The 22,641-nt window shown below is 43.0% G+C and overlaps 1 protein-coding gene across 1 annotated transcript in view; it reads right to left on the bottom strand.

Annotated features, from left to right (window-relative positions):
- The window catches only part of LOC137372405 (protein unc-80 homolog), a 500,647-nt gene extending 496,162 nt beyond the window's left edge, over positions 1 to 4,485 (bottom strand). The window contains exon 1 of the mRNA XM_068036292.1: positions 4,394 to 4,485. Within this exon, the coding sequence (XP_067892393.1) occupies positions 4,394 to 4,485 (92 nt within the window). The remainder of the gene's footprint in view (positions 1 to 4,393) is intronic.
- Positions 4,486 to 22,641: the final 18,156 nt, after the last annotated feature.

Here is a 22,641-nt window from a genome sequence, read left to right as displayed (position 1 = left end):
ATTGAAGGGAGAGATAGAATTTTTTTTTTTTAGAATTAGAATATTACAGCGCAGTACAGGCCCTTCGGCCCTCGATGTTGCGCCGATCATCTGACCTACACTATTCCATTTACATCCATATGTCTATCCAATGACCACTTAAATGCCCTTAAAGTTGGCGAGTCTACTACTGTTGCAGGCAGGGCGTTCCACGCCCCTACTACTCTCTGCGTAAAGAAACTACCTCTGACATCTGTCCTATATCTTTCACCCCTCAACTTAAAGCTATGTCCCCTCGTGTTTGCCATCCTCATCCGAGGAAAAAGACTCTCACTATCCACCCTATCTAACCCTCTGATTATCTTGTATGTCTCTATTAAGTCACCTCTCCTCCTCCTTCTCTCCACAATTCAATGTAAATACACAAAGCATGGTGAATAAGGCTGGTGAGCTACAAGCACAAATAGCCATGTGGGAATATGATGCAGTGGCAATAATGGAAACATGGCTTAAAAATGATGTGGACTGGGTGCTTAATATTCAAGGATACAAAGTGTTCAGAAAAAATAAGGAAGACAAAGGGGGAGGTGGGATGGCAGTACTGATTAGGGAAGGCACTCTAATGTTGGAAAGAGAGGAGCAAAGACAAAATCCATTTGGTTAAAGTTGAGAAACAAAAAGGGTATGATCACGCTACGGGGAGTATTCTATTGGCCTCCAAATAGTGAGAGAGAGATATATAGGAGCAAATCTGGAAAGAAATCACAATAGATGTCCAAGAACTATAGAGAGGTGATATTGGGAGACTTTAATTACCCGAATATCGGTTGGGAAAATATTAAAGTGAAAGGAAGGGGAGCAATTTCTGAAATGTGTTCAGGAGAACATCCTTGACCAGAATGTTCTAAGTCCAACTAGGAATGATACATTACTGGATCTGTTGCTGGTGAATGAGGCAGGCCAAGTGGACCAAGTGTCTGCAAGTGAACACTTGTCAAAGGATGATTATTGTATCATAAGGTTTAGATCAGCAATGGAGAAGAGTAAGAAATAATCTAAAGTAGAACTCCGAAATTGGAAGAGGGCTAACTTCAAGGGGATGAGAAGGGATCTAGCCAGGATAAAATGGAATCAAAGATTGCCAGGAAAAACTGTAACGGAACAATGGGCAATCTTTTAAGGAGATGTTTCAGGTACAGGCTAGGTACAGTCCAACAAGGGTGAAAGGTAAGGAACTAAAGGCAGGACTCCTTGGATGATGAGGAAATGAGAATATGATGAAACAAAAAATGTCAGGTGAATTCTTTAAGTGAGATCCAGGTCAAATACAAAAAATTGAGAGGGGAAGTGAAGAGGAAAATATGATGCGCTAAGAGAGTGTGAGAGAAAAAAATGGCAATTAACTCAAAAGGGAACCCAAAAATCTTCTACTGGCATGTAAATAGTAAGCGAGCAGTAAAAGATTGGTGAAGCCTACGAGGGACAAAGGACTGGATTTTATTTTCCCATCACCAGGAGGGGCAGCGGGTGAAAAAATGGCAGCCCGCACAAGCAGGCCGCGTGGTGCTCATTTAAATATGCAGGGCAGCCGCCGCCCCAATCACATGGTGGGGGTGGCCTCAGCGACGCCATGAACGGTATCACCTGTCTCTGTGCAGGCACTGGCGCCATTTTTAAAAGGGCTACCAACCCTGCTCTGAGAATGCAGAGTTTCCCCCACCCCAACTGAACTAAAAATAAATGTTTGACCTGTTTCCCCAACCCCCAGCTCAAAAAACTGAAATTGCAGAGTTGTCCTCTTCTCCCCCCAACAGCACAAAGGGCAGAGTTGATCCCTCTCCCCCCCACAACTGCACAAAGGGCAGAGGTCACCCCTATCCCTCCCCCTACACTAAAAATGCTCTGATCTCCCCTTCTCCACCTCGGTGGCAGCAGGTTTCCCTGGAAGGGAAAGTAAAGGCGCATGAGTACCGCCCGTGGCACTGAAGATCCGGATCTGATGGTAAGATCATGGGGAATTGGATTTAAACATATGCATAAAGTTAATTTCAATATTTAAAGTCAGGCCCCATCGCCAAGTGGCAGGAGTCCGCCACGGAGCCTCGCCGCCGCCAGGAAGATTGGGCCACTGCTGCTGCGATCTCCCCACCCCCCCCCCCCCCGCCCCCACCCGCCACAGAGACCGATGTTGGGAGCTCAACAATATTCAGCTCAAAGAGGGTGATATATGCTGAGGGGTGCAAGGCAAGGCTAGAATACTTAACAAATGCTTTGTATTGGTGTTCACTGAGGCACAGGGTGCTGGCAAGATAATTGGTGGAGGTAATGGATGAGGTGAAAATTGATAAGAAGGATGCACTGGAAACACTGGCTATGTTTAGAGTGGATAAGTTGCCTGGTGCAGGTGGCTTGCCTCCCAGGTTGCTGAGGGTGGAGATAGCAGAAGGGCTTACCATAATCTTCCAATCTTCCCTAGATATGGGGAAGGTGCTGGAGAATTGGAGAGTGGCAAATATATAATGCCCTTATTCAAGAAAGGGTGGAAGGACAGTCCTAGTAGCTGCAGGCCAGTCAGTTTAAATCTGTGGTGGATAACGTTTTAAAAAGCAATAATCAGGAAAAAAAAATCAACAGTCATTTGTAGAGGTTTGAGCTAATTAGGGAGAGCTAGCATGGATTTGTACAAGGCAGATCATGTTTGACTAATCTAATTGACTTTTTGATGGAGTAATGGAGAAGGTTGATGAAGGAAAGGCAATGGATGTTGTCTGTATGGATCTTAAGAAAGCCTTTGACAAAGTCCCAAATAAAAGGCTGGTTATTAAAATTAAGGCTTGTGGAATAGGAGTGTTAGATTGGATTTTTAAAAAATTGTTTAAGAACAGAAAACAGTGAGTCATGGAGGATGGTAGACAGTGGTGTTCCTCATGGTTCAGTGCTCGGACCACTGCTTTTTTAATATACATAAATGACTTGGATACAAAGTAAAATTTCAAAATTTGCCGATGATATCAAACTTGGGAAGCAGACAGTGAGTATGATAACAATCGACCTCAACAGGACATAGATAGGCAAAGAATGGGCAGACAAGTGGCAGATGGAATTTAATCGAGAGAAATGTGAGGTGAAGCATTTTAATAACAGGGGTAGGGAGAGGCAATATAAGCTAAATGGTACAGTTCCTAAGAGTATGCAGAGACAGAGGGACCTGGGGGTTCACGTACATTGATCTTTAAAGGTGGCAGGACATATTGCCAAAATAGTTAGCAAGGCATATGGGATTTTGGGCTTCATAAATAAAGATATTGATAACAAAAGCAGGGTGGTTATGCTGAACCTTTATAAAGCTCTGGTTCGGCCACAATTGGAGTATTACGTCCAGTTGTGGTCACCACACTTTAGGAAGGATGTGAGTCCTAGAGGGGGTGCACAGTAGATTTACCAGAATGGTTCCAGCAAAGAAGGATTTTAGCTAGAAGGCTAGGTTGGAGAATCTGGGGTTGTTCTCCTTGCAGCTAAGGAGATTGTGTGTAGATTTGATAAAGATGTGCACGATTCTTATAAGTTTGGGTAGAATAGACAAAGAGTAGCTATTCCCGTTAGCTGATGGTGTAAGGACTAGAAGACACAGATTTAAGGTTTTGGGCAAGAGATGCAGGGGGGAATGTGAGGAAGAACATTTTTATGCAGCGAGTGGTCAAGACCTGGAACTCGCTGCCAACGAGGGTGATGAAAGTGGAGACAATAAATGATTTAGGGGGCCAGTTAGCTAGCATGTAGTTCAGAATAACACCAACTGTGTGCATTCAATTCCTGTGCTAGTTGAGGCAGACTTAGGACTCTTCGCCCTGCCCCTGTTGCCAGAATTATGGATGTTAGCCTGTAATGCCGACACAACCAAAGCAGAAGCATTGGGAGTCTGCAAGAGACTCAGGTCAACCGATCTCTATTTATTGACAATAAAGGCTGAGATTTTAACTCACGCAAACCCCATTGATTTACAAAGTTGTAACCAGGCCCATTGATGGGAAGATTTATTTTTACACGACGAGTTGTTAGGATCTGGAATGCACTGCCTGAAAGGCTGGTGAAAGCAGATTCAGTAATAGCTTTCCAAAAGGATAGCTTTTTCAAGGAGCTAGCACAGACACGACGGGCTGAATGGCCTGCTTCTGGGTATCATCCTTCGTCAATCTATGATAATCTGGAATAAAACGTCTTCCAAACCTTAAACTACCAGCTCCTACCCCACTCAACCCCAGTTTCGGCCTTTAACGTCCGTCCGGCCTCTGGCGCTGACTTAACTCCAGACGTGCAGCTGAGCGGGCCGGCGGTGGGGCGTAGAGCGGGCGACCCGGGCTCCCCCGGCGGGCCCGGGGCTCTATTTGCGGTCGGTAGCCGCGGCTGCCCTCACCTGGTCTGTCTCCACAGGAAGGTCTGGATGGCGAGAGGGATGCCCCGGCTACACTGCCGCTCCGCATCCTCTGAGCTCTTGCGCTTCACCATGCCGCTATCGGTGCTCCTGCAGCCCCAGCTGCGGCTCCGGCCCGCCTGCCACCCGCTACCTCCTCCACCGGGACTCGCTGTCCGGAGCGGGCTCGTGCCGCCAGCTTCAGCACCTGCGCCAGCGGACAGCGCCCGGCTGCTTGTTCATCTGTCAATCAGGCCGGGAGGGCAGTGCTGCACATGTGATTTCAAATGCAGGCATCGATTGAAGTGCGGTGAGAAAGCGACGCGCAGTGTGCAGAAACGCTCAATATCGTGTGCATTAAAAGCTGGAGCGGGTTACGATACCATGCGATAAAAAAAAAACGCCATAGTCTTTGCAATAATATACCATGCACGGATATTCTTCTCAAATGCGTCACGTAGTGCGAAATGCACCGCGCAAGGATATTAAATACGATGCAATGAAGTCATATCTCTGTAGTTATTGACTTTCTGGCGTATTATTTGCCTTGCTGGATGCTAACAAAAGGTTTTTGTTTGCAATGATCGCACCGTTTTCCTTTGGGCAGCTATGACTGTTTTTCCGAAGTTGGGAGTGTGCCAATATTTAAAAGGCAGCGCAAACAAGGAAACGTTGAAAACCACTGCTTTATTAACATTTAGTTACCTATTAATTAAACACCAGTATTGATTAAATATCACAACAACCTAAGACAGATCATTACCGTTTTTCTCAGGAGGAGTATTTGCCAGTTTCAGATGTACAGCCACATATAAAATATTGGTGGGGAGATCTTGCCAGTATTTGGAATGAAAGAAAGGAACCCACAACGAAAAAAATTCAGGGGACATCTCTCTCATTCCCTCACACTATTTATTTTTGTTTATTTAGAGATACAGTACTGAAACAGGCCCATCGGCCCACCGAGTCTGTGCAGACCAACAACCACCCATTTATACTAACCCTACACTAACCCCATATTCTCTACCACATCCCCACCAATTCTCCTACCAACTACCTACACTAGGAGCAATTTACAATGGCCAATTTACCCATCAACCTGCAAGTCTTTTGGAGGTGGGAGGAAACCAGAGCACCCAGAGGAAACCCACACAGACACAGGGAGAACTTGCAAACTCCACACAGGTAGTACCCAGAATCGAACCCTTGGTCACTGGAGCTGTGAGGCTGCGGTGCTAACCACTGCGCCACTGTGCCGTCCAGTCATTGGGACTGAAATACAACAGTAATATCATACATTGTAGATAACATTCAGAGCAAGGACATAACACATCATGTAGATCATGATGGGCAGCAATATCTCAAAAGATGTAATTTCCAGCGTAGTATATTGCAGGGCTGTAACAAGCGGGGGGGGGGGGGGGGGTGCAGGAATATCACAGGTTTGAAATAAAACATGCAGCTATAATGTAACTGTTGCATTTTGGAACTTGTCACAATATTTCCAAAGACAAGACATTTAAGTATGCATTTAAAATTAAAGTGAGCTTGCGCATATTTAAAAAACTTCTTTACAGCCGTATGCTAAAGCTCCACGTCGGGATGTGGGGGTGAGCGGTATTGATATGTTAATAACTCCACCATTGTAGATGTTATTCAGAATTACTGGGGACAATAAGTAATTTAAAAAATATATGTACCGCAGATGCTAAAACTCTGGAAAAAAACAGCAAAAGCTCGAAATACTCAGCAGGTTAGGCAGCATCTGTGGAGAGACAGAAGCCATTGACATTTCCTCACATCTGGAAGATATCACAGATGAACAGCATTTTTAAAGAAAAAAAATCAGGAAAAGAAAGGGCAAAACACACACATGAACAGGCAAAGAAATAGAAAAACTTGAGAATTGCTTGGGAGATGGTTAAATAGAACAAAGGACTACTGATCCAAACAACAAGACCAGCAACTTGCATTTATATAATGCCTTTAATGTAGTAAAATCTCCTAAGGCACTTGCTTCACAGGAGTGTTATCAAACAAAATTTGTCACTGGACCACACAAGGAAATATTAAGACAGTTGGTCAAGAGCTTGATCAAAGAGACAGGTTTTGGAAATTACTCTATTGTTCATTAAGTCCCTCCTGCCTTCCACTCTGTCACAGACTTTCCTTTTTGTTCTTTCCTCCCCTCCTGTCTTTCCCTTCACCTGTACTTGATTAAAACCTGTTACATCTGTAACATATTCCAGGTCTGATGAAAGGTCACAGACCTGAAACATTAACTTTATTTCTCCCTCCACAGATGTGGCCTGGCTTGCCGAGTATTTCTAGCAATTTCTGTTTCTATTTCAGATTTCTAGCATCTGCAGCAGTTTCCCTTTTGTGATAATGAAGTGTCCCATTCTGATTAAAGGAGAGGCATTCGAATTGGAGGAGGGAAGGATTGATAATGCTAAGGCAGGATGGTGCAGGGCTATGCACAGAGTGAGAGAGATATGAAGGGTGCCTTACCTTGGCAGTCCTGGCGAGGTCATTAAATTTCTTACTTCACTTCAACCATCCCTGAAACTGGCATTGATTTACTAAACTACTCCATAAAGGCTCTGTTTCTGAATACACATAGCATTCAAAACAAAAAAGATGAACTGATAGCGTAAATATAAATAAATAAGCATGATGTGATAGCCATTGCAGAGATATGGCTGCAGGATAACATAGATTGGGACCTGAATATTGAAGGATACATGACATTTAGGAAGAACAAGAAGCTAGGAGGGGTAGCTCTGTTAATTAATGATCGGGATTATTAGCACATTAGAAAGGGATGACCTAAGTTCAGGTAACCAGGATGTAGAAGCGGTTTGGATAGAGATGAGAAATGATAAAGGCAAGAAGTCACTCGTAGAAGTGGTGTACAGGCCTCCTAACAGTAACTACATGGCAGGACAGAGTATACAGGAAGAAATGTTGGGAGGTTGTCAGAAAGGTACTGTGATAATCATGGGGGATTTTAATTTACATATAGACTGGAAAAATCGGATGGGCAAAGGTAGCCTAGATGAGGAGTTCATAGAATGTTTTCAGGATAGTTTCTTAGAACAGCACATTCTGGAGCCAACTAGAGAGCAGGCTGTACCAGACCTGGTATTGTGCAACAGGACAGAACTAATTGATGACCTCATAGTTAAGGCACCCCTAGGTAGCAGTGAGCATAATATGATGGAATTTTACATTCAGTTTGAGGGAGAGAAGAGTGGGTCCAAGACAAGTATTTTAAACATAAATAAGGGCAATTATGAGGGCATGAAAGCAGAGCTATCTAAAATGAACTGGCAAATTATGTTAAGGGATAAGTCAATAGAGATGCAGTGGCAGACATTTATGGGGATATTTCAGAATACACAGAATAGATACATTCCAACAAGAGAGAAAAATTCCAAGGGGAGGACCCACCATCCGTGGTTAACTAAAAAAGTTAAACATAGCATCAAACTTAAAGAAAAAGCATATAATTGCACAAAAATGGGTGGCAGGTCAGAAGATAGGACAGAATATAAAAACAGCAAAGAATGACTAAAAGATTGATAAGGAAGGAAAAATTAGAGTATAAGAGAAAGCTAGTTAGAAATATAAAAACAGTAAGAGTTTCTGTGGATATTTTAAAAAGAAAAGAGTTAACAAAGTGAGCATTGGTCCTATAGAAAGTGAGTCTGGGGAATTAATAAGGGAAAATAAGGAGATGGCAGATGACGAACAGATATTTTGCCTCAGTCTTCACTATAGAGGATAAAAGTAACATCCCAGAAATAGCTGTAAATCAGGAAATGGAATGGAGGTAGGAACTCAAAAAAATTACAATCACCAGGGAAGTGGTACTGAGAAAATTGTTGGAGCTGTGGGCTGGCAAGTCCCCGGTCCAGATGGACTTTATCCTAGGGTCCTAAAAGAAGTGGCTTGTGAGATAGTTGATGCGCTGGTTTTAATTGTCCAAAACTCCCTAGATTCAGGGAAGGTTCCATTAGATTGGAAAATAGAGAATGTAACCCCTTTCTTCAAAAAGGGAGGGAGACAAAAAGCAGAAAACTACAGGCCAGTTAACTTAACATCTGTCTTAGAGAAAATGTTAGAAGTTATTATTAAAGTCGTTATAGCAGAGCACTTAGAAAAATTCAAGGTAATCAGGCAGAGTTAACATGGTTTTGTGAAAGGGAAATCATGTTTAACCAATTTGTTGGAGTTCTTTGAAGAAGTAACATGTGCTGTGGATAAAGGGGAACCGGTGGATATATTGTTCTTAGTTTTCCAGAAGGCATTTGATAAGGTGCCACATCAAAGGTTATTGCAGAAAATAAAAGCTCATGGTGTAGGGGGTAACATATTGGCATGGATAGAAGACTGGCTAGCTAACAGGAAACAGAGAGTAGGCATAAATGGGTCATTTTCTGGTCGGCAAGATATAACAAGTGGTGTGCTGCAGGGATCAGTGCTGGGACCTCAACTTTTTACAAATTATGTAAATGACTTGGATGAAGGGACCGAAGGTATGGTTGCTAAATTTGCTGATGACACAAAGGTAGGGAGGAAAGTAACTTGTGAAGAGGACATAAGGGAAGCTACAAAGGGATATAGATAGGTTAAGTGAGTGGGCAAAGACCTGGCAAATGGAGCATTATTTGGGAAAGTGTGAAATTGTCCATTTTGGCAGGAAGAATAAAAAAGAAGCATATTATCTGAGTGGTGGGAGATTGCAGGGCTCTGAGATGCAGAGGGATCTGAGTGTCCTAATGCATGAATCACTAAAGGTTAGTATACAGATTCATAAAGTAATTAGGAAAGCTAATAGAATGTTATCATTTATTGCGAGGGGAATTGAATACAAAAGTAGAGCGGTTATGCTTCAGTTATATAGGACATTGGTGAGATCACATCTGGAGTACTGTGCACAGTATTGATCTCCTTATTTAAGGAAGGATGTAAATGCATTGGAAGCAGTTCAGAGAAGGTTTACTAGCCTAATACCTAGAACGGGCGAGTTGTCTTATGAGGAAAAGTTGGGCAGGCTAGGTTTGTATCCGCTGGAGTTTAGAAGAGTAAGAGGCAACTTGATTGAAACATAAAAGATTCTGAGGGGTCTTGACAGGGTGGATGTGGAAAGGATGTTTCCCCTTGTGGGAGAATATAGAACTAGGGGTCACTGTTTAAGACAGAGATGAGGAGAAATTTTTTTCTCTCAGAAGGTAGTGAGTCTTTGGAACTCTCTTCCTCAAAAGGCAGTGGAAACAGAGTTTTTAAATATTTTTAAGGCAGAGATAGATAGATTCTTGATAAGCAAGGGGGTGAAAGGTTATTGGGGGTGGGCAGGAATGTAGAGTCAAGGTTACAAACAAATCAGCCATGACCTTATTGAATGGTGGAGCAGGCTCAAGGGACCAGGTAGCCCATACCTGCTCCTAATTCGTATGTTCGTATGTCCATTGCTGCTGATTAACTTATTGAGGCGCCTCCTTCCTGTTCCGCACTTGGCTTTATAAATAGAGGCATAGTATACAAAAGCAAGGAAGTTATGGTGAACATTTATTAAAAAAACTGATTCGGCCCCGACTGCAGTATTGTGTCCAAATCTGGGCACCACAGTTTGGGAAGGATGTGAAGGCATTGGAGAGTGTGCAGAAAAGATGTATGAGAATAGTTCTGGGGATGAGGGTCTTCAGTTATGAGGCTAGATTAAGGGGAACAATCCCAGCTTCTCCAGAGAAGGTTGAGAGGAGATTTGATAGAAGTGTTCAAAATCATGACAGTTTCTGGACAGAGTAAATAAGGAGAGATTATTCCCATTGGTGGAAGGGTCAAGAACCAGAAGACACTCATTTAAAGTGATTGGGAAAAGAACCTGATGTAACATGGGGAAAAACGTTTTTGCACAGCGAGTGGTCAGGATCAGGAAGGCACTGCCTGAGAGTGTGATGGAGGCAGATTCCATCCTGGCTTTCAAAAGGGAACTGGTTAATTATCTGAAGAGAAGAGATTTGCAGGGCTACGGTGAAAAGGCAGGGGAGTGGGACTAGCTGAGTTGCTCTCACAGAGAGCTGGCACAGATATGATGGGCTGAATGGCATCCTTCTGTGTTGTAACCATTTTATGATTCTATGCTTCATGAGAATCTCCATGGCTACACCAGAGAATCAAGAGGCTCCGGAACAATGTTCTGCAACCTGTTATTGCTTTCCATTAACCACTGTTGAGAGTCTGCTTTTGGCCTTTAAGTAGTGGACACTTAGCAGGATTTTACACTCTCCCAATTGGCGAACAGCCAGTAAGATATGCTGCCAACTCACTAATTCAATGTCAATGAGACTCCAACACAAAAATTGATCAGGCCAATTAAGTCGTGCGGGCAGAGCATTAAAGGCAGTGATGCAGTAGAGTACAGCCCATCACCTATTTGTGTTCACCCGAAACAAACAAAAATGACCACAGTGAGAATCAGATACACACTGAGGCATGGGACAAATTGCTTCAGGCAATAAAATCCAGAGCCACAATAACTGTAAATAATAACAAAATGCAGAATTTAAAAATTAGAACAAAGCTTCAATTTACTTGCACCTCCTAAAATAGCAAGTGTATTGATATGAATTTGTGATTGTTAATTTGTGCCCTGAAAAAAAAATTAAATTGGTCTTTCATATTTCACTTATTGTATTCATAAATTCATTTATTTCAGTGGTCTTAATCCATTTAAGTGTCACCATTTTACCTTTTATTTGTCAGTTTCTGATAATTGCAGCTTTTTACACTACCAGTAGATATCCTATGTTGCGTTGACATTAATTTCCAGAATGTGTTGTTTCAACGAGTGCAATATCTCGAATGAAACAATGTACCATAATACCAGATATCGACATTACTTATAGCTAGTTGGAGTCGTTGTTTATATATCCAATGGTCTTGCAACATGCTGATCATTAAACCCTCTCCCAACTATTCCTACTGCCATGCACTGAGATGGGAAATAGGTTTTTCATTTTATAAAGCATTTTTATCATATTTTGATCAATTTCTTGCCTCAGTGCTGGGAAAGATGCAGGGAACATGGGCAAAATGTGCAAAAGGTCAAATGGCTAAGGAAGGGAACTGGGATAGAGGGTGGATGTTTTTATTTTAAAAAATAATAATTTTTAGTGTTTCAGTTGATTACCCTATTTAAATTATTGGCAGATTCCCCTGACTGGTCATTCAGGATTGTTTACATAAATTGTTGGTACTTTCTCATTGTCAGTTTTGCAGCTGCTCACCTTACTTTTCATTTGTACATTCTTACTCTTGCATTCCTGAATTACTGCTGTCTTCTTTAAGCCAAGCAATAAAGTGTGATGGCAAACATTGGCTCCTTTGAAATCTAGAAATATACAGAATTACTCAAAAAGTGTAACATAGGAAGTAAAATTAATGTGTGGAGGAGGTGTCTCATCTATGTAAGACTTTTAACATATGACAGATAGGAATTTGATCTTTTGTGGCACTACCAATGCAAAATGTCTTTGTACAATTGCTATAAGAATATATTTGTACATCTGTCTAATGTAGAATAATTCCTTTTTGATAAATGAATATAAATGTTTAGTAATAATTAATATAAAATTATGTTAAGTAAACAAATTGAGGAAGAACTGCTATAAATTACTCACTGGTCTAAATATTAATAAGCCTGTATTTTGGCATGAAAGAGAATGTACTAATCTTGCATATAGGAATTATGTGGGCAATCTGTGGCTTTGCCAATCAATTCAAAAGCATTGAAAAAGGCAAATTAAATAACACTACCTGGATTTTGCTGTAATAATAATGGCAACGACATAGGTAGGAAGAGAGATGGGGATTTAAGGCAGAAATTCAGGGAGCTAGGGTGGAAGCTTAGAGCGAGAACAAACAGAGTTGTTATCTCTGGGTTGTTGCCCGTGCCACGTGATAGCGAAGCGAGGAATAGGGAGAGAGAGGAGTTGAACACGTGGCTGCAGGGATGGTGTAGGAGGGAGGGTTTTGGTTTCCTGGATAATTGGGGCTCTTTCTGGGGTAGGTGGGACCTCTACAAACAGGATGGTCTTCACCTGAACCAGAGGGGTACCAATATCCTGGGGGGGAGATTTGCTAGTGCTCTTCGGGGGGGTTTAAACTAATTCAGCAGGGGAATGGGAACCTAAATTGTAGTTCCAGTGTACAGGATGTTGAGAGTAGTGAGGTCAGGGATAAGGTTACAAGGACGCAAGAGGGCACTGGCAAGCAAGAACTTGGTTTAAAGTGTGTCTACTTCAACGCCAGGAGCATCCGGAATAAGGTGGGTGAGCTTGCAGCATGGGTTGGTACCTGGGATCTCGATGTTGTGGCCATTTCGGAGACATGGGTAGAGCAGGGACAGGAATGGATGTTGCAGGTTCCGGGATTTAGATGTTTCAGTAAGAACAGAGAAGATGGTAAAAGAGGGGGGGGTGTGGCACTGTTAATCAAGGAGAGTATTACGGCGGCAGAAAGGACGTTTGAGGACTCGTCTACTGAGGTAGTATGGGCCGAGGTTAGAAACAGGAGAGGAGAGGTCACCCTGTTGGGGGTTTTCTATAGACCTCTGAATAGTTCCAGAGATGTAGAGGAAAGGATAGCGAAGATGATTCTCGACAGGAGCGAGAGTAACAGGGTAGTGGTTATGGGGGACTTTAACTTTCCAAATATTGACTGGAAATACTATAGTTCGAGTACTTTAGATGGGTCAGTTTTTGTCCAGTGTGTGCAGGAGGGTTTTCTGACACAGTATGTAGACAGGCCAACCAGGGGCGATGCCACATTGGATTTGGTACTGGGTAATGAACCCGGCCAGGTGTTAGATTTAGATGTAGGTGAGCACTTTGGTGATAGTGATCACAATTCGGTTAGGTTTACCTCAGCGACGGGCAGGGACAGGTATATACCGCAGGGCAAGAATTATAGCTGGGGGAAAGGAAATTATGATGCGATTAGGCAAGATTTAGGATGCGTAGGATGGGGAAGGAAACTGCAGGGGATGGGCACAATCGAAATGTGGAGCTTATTCAAGGAGCAGCTACTGCGTGTCCTTGATAAGTATGTACCTGTCAGGCAGGGAGGAAGTTGTCGAGCGATGGAGCCGTGGTTTACTAAAGAAGTTGAAGTGCTTGTCAAGAGGAAGAAGACGGCTTATGTTAGGATGAGACGTGAAGGCTCAGTTAGGGCGCTTGAGAGTTACAAGCTAGCCAGGAAGGATCTAAAGGGAGAGCTAAGAAGAGCAAGGAGAGGACACGAGAAGTCATTGGCGGATAGGATCAAGGAAAGCCCTAAGGCTTTCTATAGGTATATCAGGAATAAAAGAATGACTAGAGTTAGATTAGGGCCAATCAAGGATAGTAGTGGGAAGTTGTGTGTGGAATCAGAGGAGATAGGGGAAGCGTTAAATGAATATTTTTCGTCAGTATTTACAGTAGAGAAAGAAAATGTTGTTGAGGAGAATACTGAGATTCAGACTACTAGGCTAGATGGGATTGAAGTTCACAAGGAGGAGGTGTTGGCAACTTTGGAAAGTGTGAAAATAGATAAGTCCCCTGGGCCAGATGGGATTTATCCTAGGATTCTCTGGGAAGCCAGGGTGGAGATTGCAGAGCCTTTGCCCTTGATCTTTAAGACGTCATTGTCGACAGGAATAGTGCCGGAAGACTGGAGGATAGCAAATGTTGTCCCCTTGTTCAAGAAGGGGAGTAGAGACAGCCCTGGTAATTATAGACCTGTGAGCCTTACTTCGGTTGTGGGTAAAATGTTGGAAAAGGTTATAAGAGATAGGATTTATAATCATCTTGAAAAGAATAAGGTCATTAGCGATAGTCAGCACGGTTTTGTGAAGGGTAGGTCGTGCCTCACAAACCTTATTGAGTTTTTCGAGAAGGTGACCAAACAGGTGGATGAGGGTAAAGCAGTGGATGTGGTGTATATGGATTTCAGTTAGGCGTTTGATAAGGTTCCCCATGGTAGGCTATTGCAGAAAATACGGAAGTATGGGGTTGAAGGTGATTTAGAGCTTTGGATCAGAAATTGCTGAAAGAAGACAGAGGGTGGTGGTTGATGGCAAATGTTCATCCTGGAGTTTAGTTACTAGTGGTGTACCGCAAAGATCTGTTTTGGGGCCACTGCTGTTTGTCATTTTTATAAATGACCTGGATGAGGGTGTAGAAGGGTGGGTTAGTAAATTTGCGGATGACACGAAGGTCGGTGGAGTTGTGGATAGTGCCGAAGGATGTTGTAGGGTACAGAGGGACATAAATAGGCTGCAGAGCTGGGCTGAGAGATGGCAAATGGAGTTTAATGCGGAAAAATGTGAGGTGATTCACTTTGGAAGGAGTAACAGGAATGCAGAGTACTGGGCTAATGGGAAGATTCTTGGTAGTGTAGATGAGCAGAGAGATCTTGGTGTCCAGGTACATAAATCCCTGAAAGTTGCTACCGAGGTTAATAGGGCTGTTAAGAAGGCATTTGGTGTGTTAGCTTTTATTAGTAGGGGGATCGAGTTTCGGAGCCACGAGGTCATGCTGCAGCTGTACAAAACTCTGGTGAGGCCGCACCTGGAGTATTGCGTGCAGTTCTGGTCACCGCATTATAGGAAGGATGTGGAAGCTTTGGAAAGGGTGCAGAGGAGACTTACTAGGATGTTGCCTGGTATGGAGGGAAGGTCTTACGAGGAAAGGCTGAGGGACTTGAGGTTGTTTTCGTTGGAGAGAAGGAGGAGGAGAGGTGACTTAATAGAGACATATAAGATAATCAGAGGGTTAGATAGGGTGGATAGTGAGAGTCTTTTTCCTCGGATGGTGATGGCAAACACGAGGGGACATAGCTTTAAGTTGAGGGGTGATAGGTATAGGACAGATGTGAGAGGTAGTTTCTTTACTCAGAGAGTAGTAGGGGCGTGGAACGCCCTGCCTGCAACAGTAGTCGACTCGCCAACTTTAAGGGCATTTAAGTGGTCATTGGATAGACATATGGATGAAAATGGAATAGTGTAGGTCAGATGGTTTCACAGGTCGGCGCAACATCGAGGGCCGAAGGGCCTGTACTGCGCTGTAATGTTCTAATGTAAAAAAAAAGATTACCAGCGCTCACTGTTATTACAAGGTAAATCTGACAGCAACTTTTAGGATGCACAGTTAAACATTGAAATCCAGAATAAAAAGCAAAATACTGCGGATGCTGGAAATCTGAAATAAAAACAAAGTGCTGGAAATACACAGCATGTCTGGCAACATCTGTGGAGAGAGAAACAGAGTTAATGTTTCAGGTCTGTGACCTTTCATCAGAACTGGCAAAGGTTAGAAATATAATATGCTTTGAGCAAGTGGCTCCACAAATATCCCCATCCTCAATGATGGGGGAGCCCAGCACATCAGTGCAAAAGATAAGGCAGAAGCATTTGCAACAATCTTAGCAGAAGTGCCAAGTTGATGATCCATTGCGGCCCCCTACTGAAATGCCCAGCATTACAGATGCCAGACTTCAGCCAATTCGATTCACTCCACATGATATCAAGAAACGATTGAAGGCACTGGATACTGCAAAGACTATGGGCCCTGACAATCTTCCGGCAATAGTACTGAAGACCTGTGCTCCAGAACTTGCCGCACCCCTAGCCAAGCTGTTTCAGTATAGCTACAACACTGGCATCTACCCAGCAATGTGGAAAATTGCCCAGGTATGTCTTGTACACGAAAAGCAGGACAAGTCCAACCTGGCCAATTACCACCCCATCATTCTACTCTCAATCATCAGCAAAGTGATGGAAGGTATCATCAACAGTGCCATCAAGCAGCACTTGCTTAGCAATAACCTGCTCAGTGATACCCAGTTTGGGTTCCGAAAGGGCCACTCAGCACCTGCTCTCATTACAGTCTTGGTTCAAACATGGACAAAAGAGCTGAACTCAAGAGGTGAGGTGAGAGTGACTGCCCTTGACATCAAGGCAGCATTTGACCGAGTATGGCATCAAGGAGCCCTAGCAAAACTGGAGTCAATGGGAATCAGGGGGAAAACTCTCTGCTGGTTGGAGTCATACCTAGCGCAAAGGAAGATGGTTGTGGTTGTTGGAGGTCAATCATCTGAGCTCCAGGACATCACTGCAGGAGTTCCTCAGGGAAGTGTCCTAGGCCCAACCATCTTCAGCCGATTCATCAATGACCTTCCTTCAATCATAAGGTCAGAAGTGGGTATGTTCGCTGATGATTGCACAATGTTCAGCACCATTCGCGACTCCTCAAATACTGAAGCAGTCCGTGTAGAATTGCAGCAAGACCTGAACAACATCCAGGCTTGGGCTGATAAATGGCAAGTAACATTTGTGCCACACAAGTGCCAGTCAATGACCATCTCCAACGAGAGAGAATCTAACCATCTCCCCTTGACATTCAATGGCATTACCATCGCTGAATCACCCACTATCAACATTCTAGGGGCTACCATTGATCAGAAACTGAACTGGAGTAGCCATATAAATACCGTGGCTACAAGAGCGGGTCAGAGGCTAGGAACCCTGCGGCGAGTAACTCACCTCCTGACTCCCCAAAGCCTGTCCACCATCTATGTTCTCCATGTCACACACTATCCTGACTTGGAACTATATCGCCATTCCTTCACTGTTGCTGGGTCAAAATCCTGGAACTCCCTTCTTAACAGCACCGTGGGTGTACCTACCTCACATGGACTGCTGCGGTTCAAGAAGGCAGCTCACCACCGCCTTCTCAAGGGCAATTAGGGATGGGCAATAAACGGTGATATAGCCAGTGACGCCCAAATCCTATAAATGAATTTTAAAAAAGTGGAAGGGGCGGGGGAGAAGAAGAACAAAAAGGGAAGGTCTGTGACAGGGCAGAGGGTGTCTGACCCATTTCCCACATTTCTTCCCTCACCCCTTCCCCTCACTCCCAGAACCATGATAGGGTTCTTGCTGTCCTCACTTTCCACCCCGCCAGCCTCCATGTCCAAAGGATCATCCTCTGTCATTTCTGGCACCTCCAGCTTGATGCCATTACCAAACACCTCTTCCTTTCCCCTCTCCTGTCAGAATTCTGAAGGGACCATTCGCTCCACGACACCCCAGTCCACTCCTCAGTCACCCCCAACATCTCATCTTCCTATGTAATCGCAGGAGGTGTAACACCTGTTCTTTTACCTCCTCTCTCCTCACCATCCAAGGCCCCAAGCACTCCTTTCAGGCGAAGCAGCAATTTACTTGTACTTCTTTCAATTTAGTGTACTGTATTCACTGCTCACAATGCAGTCTCCTCTACACTGGGGATACCAAACACTGATTGGGTAACCACTTTGCAGGACGCTTCCACTCAGTTCACAAGCATGACCCCGAGCTTCCAGTTGCTTGCTATTTTAATTCACCACCCTTCTCTCACCCACATTTCTGTCCTTGGCCTGCTGCAATGTTCTGGTGAAGCTCAACACAAGCTCGAGGAACAGCATCTCATCTTCCGATTAGGCACACTACAGCCTACTGGCTCAATATTGAGTTCAACAACATCAGACCATGACCGCCATTTTGATTTTTTTTTTAACCATGTACCAGTCTTAAACTAGTTTTTCATGTTTTTGCTTTCAGACAGAGCTGTAATATTATTCTGCCATTAATGCTCTCTCTGGACAAATGCTTTGTCTTTTACTGCAGCTACAGCTACTCACTGACTTTTGTTCCATGACATCTTTGTCATTTAATCTTTCCTGCCCTCTGCCCTACCATACACCTTCCTTTTGTTCTTCTTCCCCCCTCCCCCTTTTCATTTGCTCAAAGCCTACTACATTTCTAATCTTTGCCAGTTCTGATGAAAGATCACAGACCTGAAACATTAATTCTGTTTCTCTCCACAGACACTGCCAGACCTGTGTTTCTCCAGCACTTTCTGTTTTTATTATGGAAATCCATAAGTTTCTGTCACAGATACCTTGCTCCTCCACAGGATGCACTGTTGCCATCCTCACCAATAGACTTGACAGGAAAATCACTGTAATGGTGTGAACTTGTGGCAGTTACACACTAGTTCACTAGTTCCACACTGAAGACAGACAAAAAAGTTCAGTGGTGAGTTTTAATGGCGCAATATGACAATTATTGAACAACCTGTGTAGTGCGGAAAAATTAATTTTAGAAGTGTGGAGTCTCATTCCTTAAAAAAGTTAATGTTGCAGATTAAAAAAAAACTTCAAAATATTTTTCTGTTGTTTCTTTTACCTCTCTCCTTTAATCCCCTTTGTATGTCCCAGTTTTTATTTTGCTTCCTGTGTACAATGATTTAAATGTAATTTATAGTTCCTGTTTTGTAGTTCCTGGTTTGCAATCTGCATGTCTCAATAAGGATACCTCATTGGTTGAAGAGCCTTTCTGCTGCTTGTCCTGCTTACAGACACCACAGATTCCCTATAGATGGTGCCACATGGAAAGAGATGCCAGATTAGTAAAAATCTCTGCTGACAAACCCGCAAAAAGTCTATGGGCAACTGTATATAAGGTAAATGGTGAAAGCTGTTCCTTTGCCACTGTGAGTAAAATCTGAGCCATTGTTAAAAACTAATACTATTAATTAATGTTTTTAGTGCACAGAAAACTTTGCTGCATGCACAGGTTTCTGAAATGTGCTGGAAGAATTCAAAAGTTAACAACCTAATCCTGATGACCAGCAGCAATTTAGGAACATTAACATGACAAATGCGTCCATTGCTGCTTGAATAGTAGGCTCCCTTAAGGTGTTATAAGCAGCACCATTGTAATTGACTTCAATGCTAATGGGAAATGATTTACCTGATATAGATGGCTGCGTTTGAAACGCATGGATTGTATAATTGTGGGGACTGTAACTAAATAGAGAAGTCTGCTGATAATTTTTTTCAGAATTTTTTTTGACATTATGTTAGGAACCTCACTTTTAATATGAAGCTGTTAATCTTACTGAGAAAGAATTATCCATGGAACTACCGATGGAAGAATTATCAAAAATAATTTAGATTGATTCGAGTTGTTTGTTTACTACTTGCTGATTGGCAGGTTGTTTATTTCTTCTGCTATTATTTGTTGCTTTTTAACAAATAAGAATTTTCAGCCAAAGTCTGGCAGAAAATGTAAATGGAGTTACAGGATACTGCAAAATGTAACTCAGGAAATGGAACAAACAACAGAAAATGTGTGCATCTATACTGTTTTTATTACATTACCAGATCATCTGTATTATTACTTACAGTAAGTCTCAATGATTTATACAGCTAAGATGGAAATGGAACCCTGAAGGCTTGTGTGAGTTCTGTATTTCAACAAAGCAAGAATGCAGGAAAGAGGATAATTTTTCTTGTATACCATCCAGGAATGTGAAGGTGGTGTTAGAAACGTCTCTGCAGATATAGGAGCAGTATTCAAGTCTTGAATGGATTTAGGTTTGATGGAGAGTTGAGATTTACTAAAGAAAGAAAGTTTGGTATGAAAGAGAAATGTGTCCAGAATTTTATGGAGGAGGCAGGGGCCCTGCCATTGGGGTCAAAAGCAGAGGGCAACCCTGCTTTAGCGGGAAATGGGGCCACATTTTTTCGGTGGCAGCCAATTAAATGGCTGCCGTCCCTATGAAGGTCGGTGGCCTGCCCCAAAAGCTGACAGGGCTGGCAGTTCAGCAGTCTCAGTAGCGCCATCATTAGTGGTGGCCATTGCTGGGGACTGCACCAACAGGATGAGGCACATCAATGGCTATGTGCCCTCACAGTCAGGTGGTGGTGTCTAGGGGCACCGGGTCCAGTCAGGCAGGCCCCAGCGAGGTGGCTGTGGGGGTTATATGGAGGGCAGGCGGCACCATGGCTGCGAGGCGGCCATTGCTGCTGGGGGCCTCACTGTGGGCTAAAGATTGCCCAAAAAGGAGGTCTCAACCCCCAGGTTTCACTGAATGGTCTTCCCACACAGTGGAGGGTCCCACAGCTTCTGACAAAATGCCAGCTGAGGCAGGAAGAGGCCTTTAATTAGCCACTTCAGTAGCTTAATTGGGCTCTGGGCAGGTGGGCCATCTGCCATCTTTCCCACCACTGGCAAAATGGCATGGCAGTGGGAAAATAATGGACACTCCACTCCATGCCTTCCCACACCATTTTGCCAGCCTTCCAACTTCCCAGCCAATTGCCAAAGGGATGGTAAAATCCAGCCTGTGGCACTTTCAGCAATGCAGATTTGTGAGTTCTGTTATTTGGTTTGGGGAGATAGTTAGGCCAAGAATATAAATAAATGAAGAAATAAGGACAAAGTTATCAAATGTTGGAGGTGATATCTGTTGATATTTGAAATTTGGAGAAACAAGGGCCTTAAAATTATGCCATGGAATATTAATTGTACAGAACTTGAGTATTGCTGAAAATAGAGACTTGTTGTCGAAGTTTTTCGCCTTGCACTTATCAGGACAATCTGAAAGAATACCAATGTAAGGGAAAACAGTGACTTTATACTGTATGAGAAGTGAGTGCTGATTGGTTGGCAAGTGAATTGATTGGTAGAGGCGTTGCCATGGACAATGTATCAGTTTATGGTGACTGACTGTTAACTGCCAAGCTTTGTTTGAAATTTAAACCAGGCAGCTTGACTCTGATTGGTCAAGGCATTGCCCTGAGGAATGAACCAGCGAATGGCTGTCACTTATTTTGTTTAGCTGAAACAAGCGTAATGTTTGTACATGTTCAAGAACAGGATCCTGTGTATTAATATATGTAGCTTCCAGTACGCGCAAATGTACCACTCTGCGAGCCCTACTGTCAATCTTAAATTGGTTGTCAGCGTAATTCTTAGCACACGGAGAATTATTTAGCAAATGCTGTCCAATCGCAGAATCACATCTAATGTTGGACACTGTGCTTTGAGTTTTGCAAGCACAGGCTGGTTGGCCTTGCCTGTTGCAAACAGCAGAAGGGACATGTTGTTTGATACGATCCGCCAGTCTTCGGGATATACAGCCGATATACCTACTGTCACACTGGCATTGTAATTCATATATCACATTATTCATTTGTGTGATAGGCAGGACGTCTTTTTGGCTTGACGGCAGCATCCTGTTAATGGAAAACACCACATGTGTTGCTACTGCATTGTTGCAGCGCGAAACAGCTAGCTTCACCTGTTGTTCAAATTTTTGGGATACATTACCCTTCCAGGGTAATTTCACATAGACTGGGCACTTTTCAGGGCTGAAAATTGCAGCCTTAGGCCTGTTCATAAGTTTGTGCGACATACAGAAAGAAATGATCTGATCAGGGTAGAAAGGAAATGAGAGAATAAGGAATTTGCAAAGGCCAGGGCAGGTTCAGAGGCACACATCTAAAGGACAAAGAATAGGAGACAATCAAGATCAGAGTTCTTTAGAGTTCAGAGAATAGATGATCCAACAGTCCAGGTACTGAGAGAATTCAATCCTGGCCATAATGGTAGAACAGAGTGGAACAATAGAAGAAGGTTCCTTATTGAGTTAATTGAAAATTGGAGGGGAAATTTAGCCAAAAAGTCAGCTTGTTTTTAAAAGGAGGGCTAGTGATTGTACCATCAGGGTGGAAGGGAGCTAGAAAGAAAGTTTCACACAAATTAAGTGATTGCTTTGCAGGAAGATAGAATTTTTTCCCCTTCTTTTGGATAAAGTTGCATTCAGCACCTCTTAGTTGATTCACAGATGCTGAGAGTAAGGCTCAACCACATAGGACACAATTAAAAGGACAGTGCTACATTAGATCTTGCTGCTATCTAATATAACATTGTATCCTATTTAAAAATGCAGAAAGTGTCAGAAAATGCAAAGTAACTCAATGCAATACCTGGGAGGAGGAGAAGCTAGAATGCCAATATGAGGTGAACCATAAAGTCACCACATTCAAGTATGCATAATGTATGTAAATATGCATACACCATAACTCTGGCTTATTTACTTAACTAAACTTTTGATTCAATTATCCCTCGCAAAAATTAATTTGTTTAGTCAATTGTGTCATGAAACCATACTATAATCTTAGTCTTGTGGCTTTTGTCTGGATGAGATTGACCTCGATTGAACTGCTGAATGTTAGACTTGAGATCAACCTGCAACAGGTTGCCCAATTTCAAGCAATGTCTAAAAATTCCCCAGTTTCAAAATAAGCAACAAAGAATTTTATTAGTGTCAGATGAGAAGCAATTTATTTGGGAAATCACTCTACAGCAACAA

This window comes from Heterodontus francisci, chromosome 7 (assembly GCF_036365525.1).
Source record: "Heterodontus francisci isolate sHetFra1 chromosome 7, sHetFra1.hap1, whole genome shotgun sequence".
In the NCBI taxonomy this organism is placed as follows: Eukaryota; Metazoa; Chordata; class Chondrichthyes; order Heterodontiformes; family Heterodontidae; genus Heterodontus; species Heterodontus francisci.
Note: the sequence above shows the minus strand (reverse complement) of the source record. Positions and strands in the feature narration are given on the sequence as shown.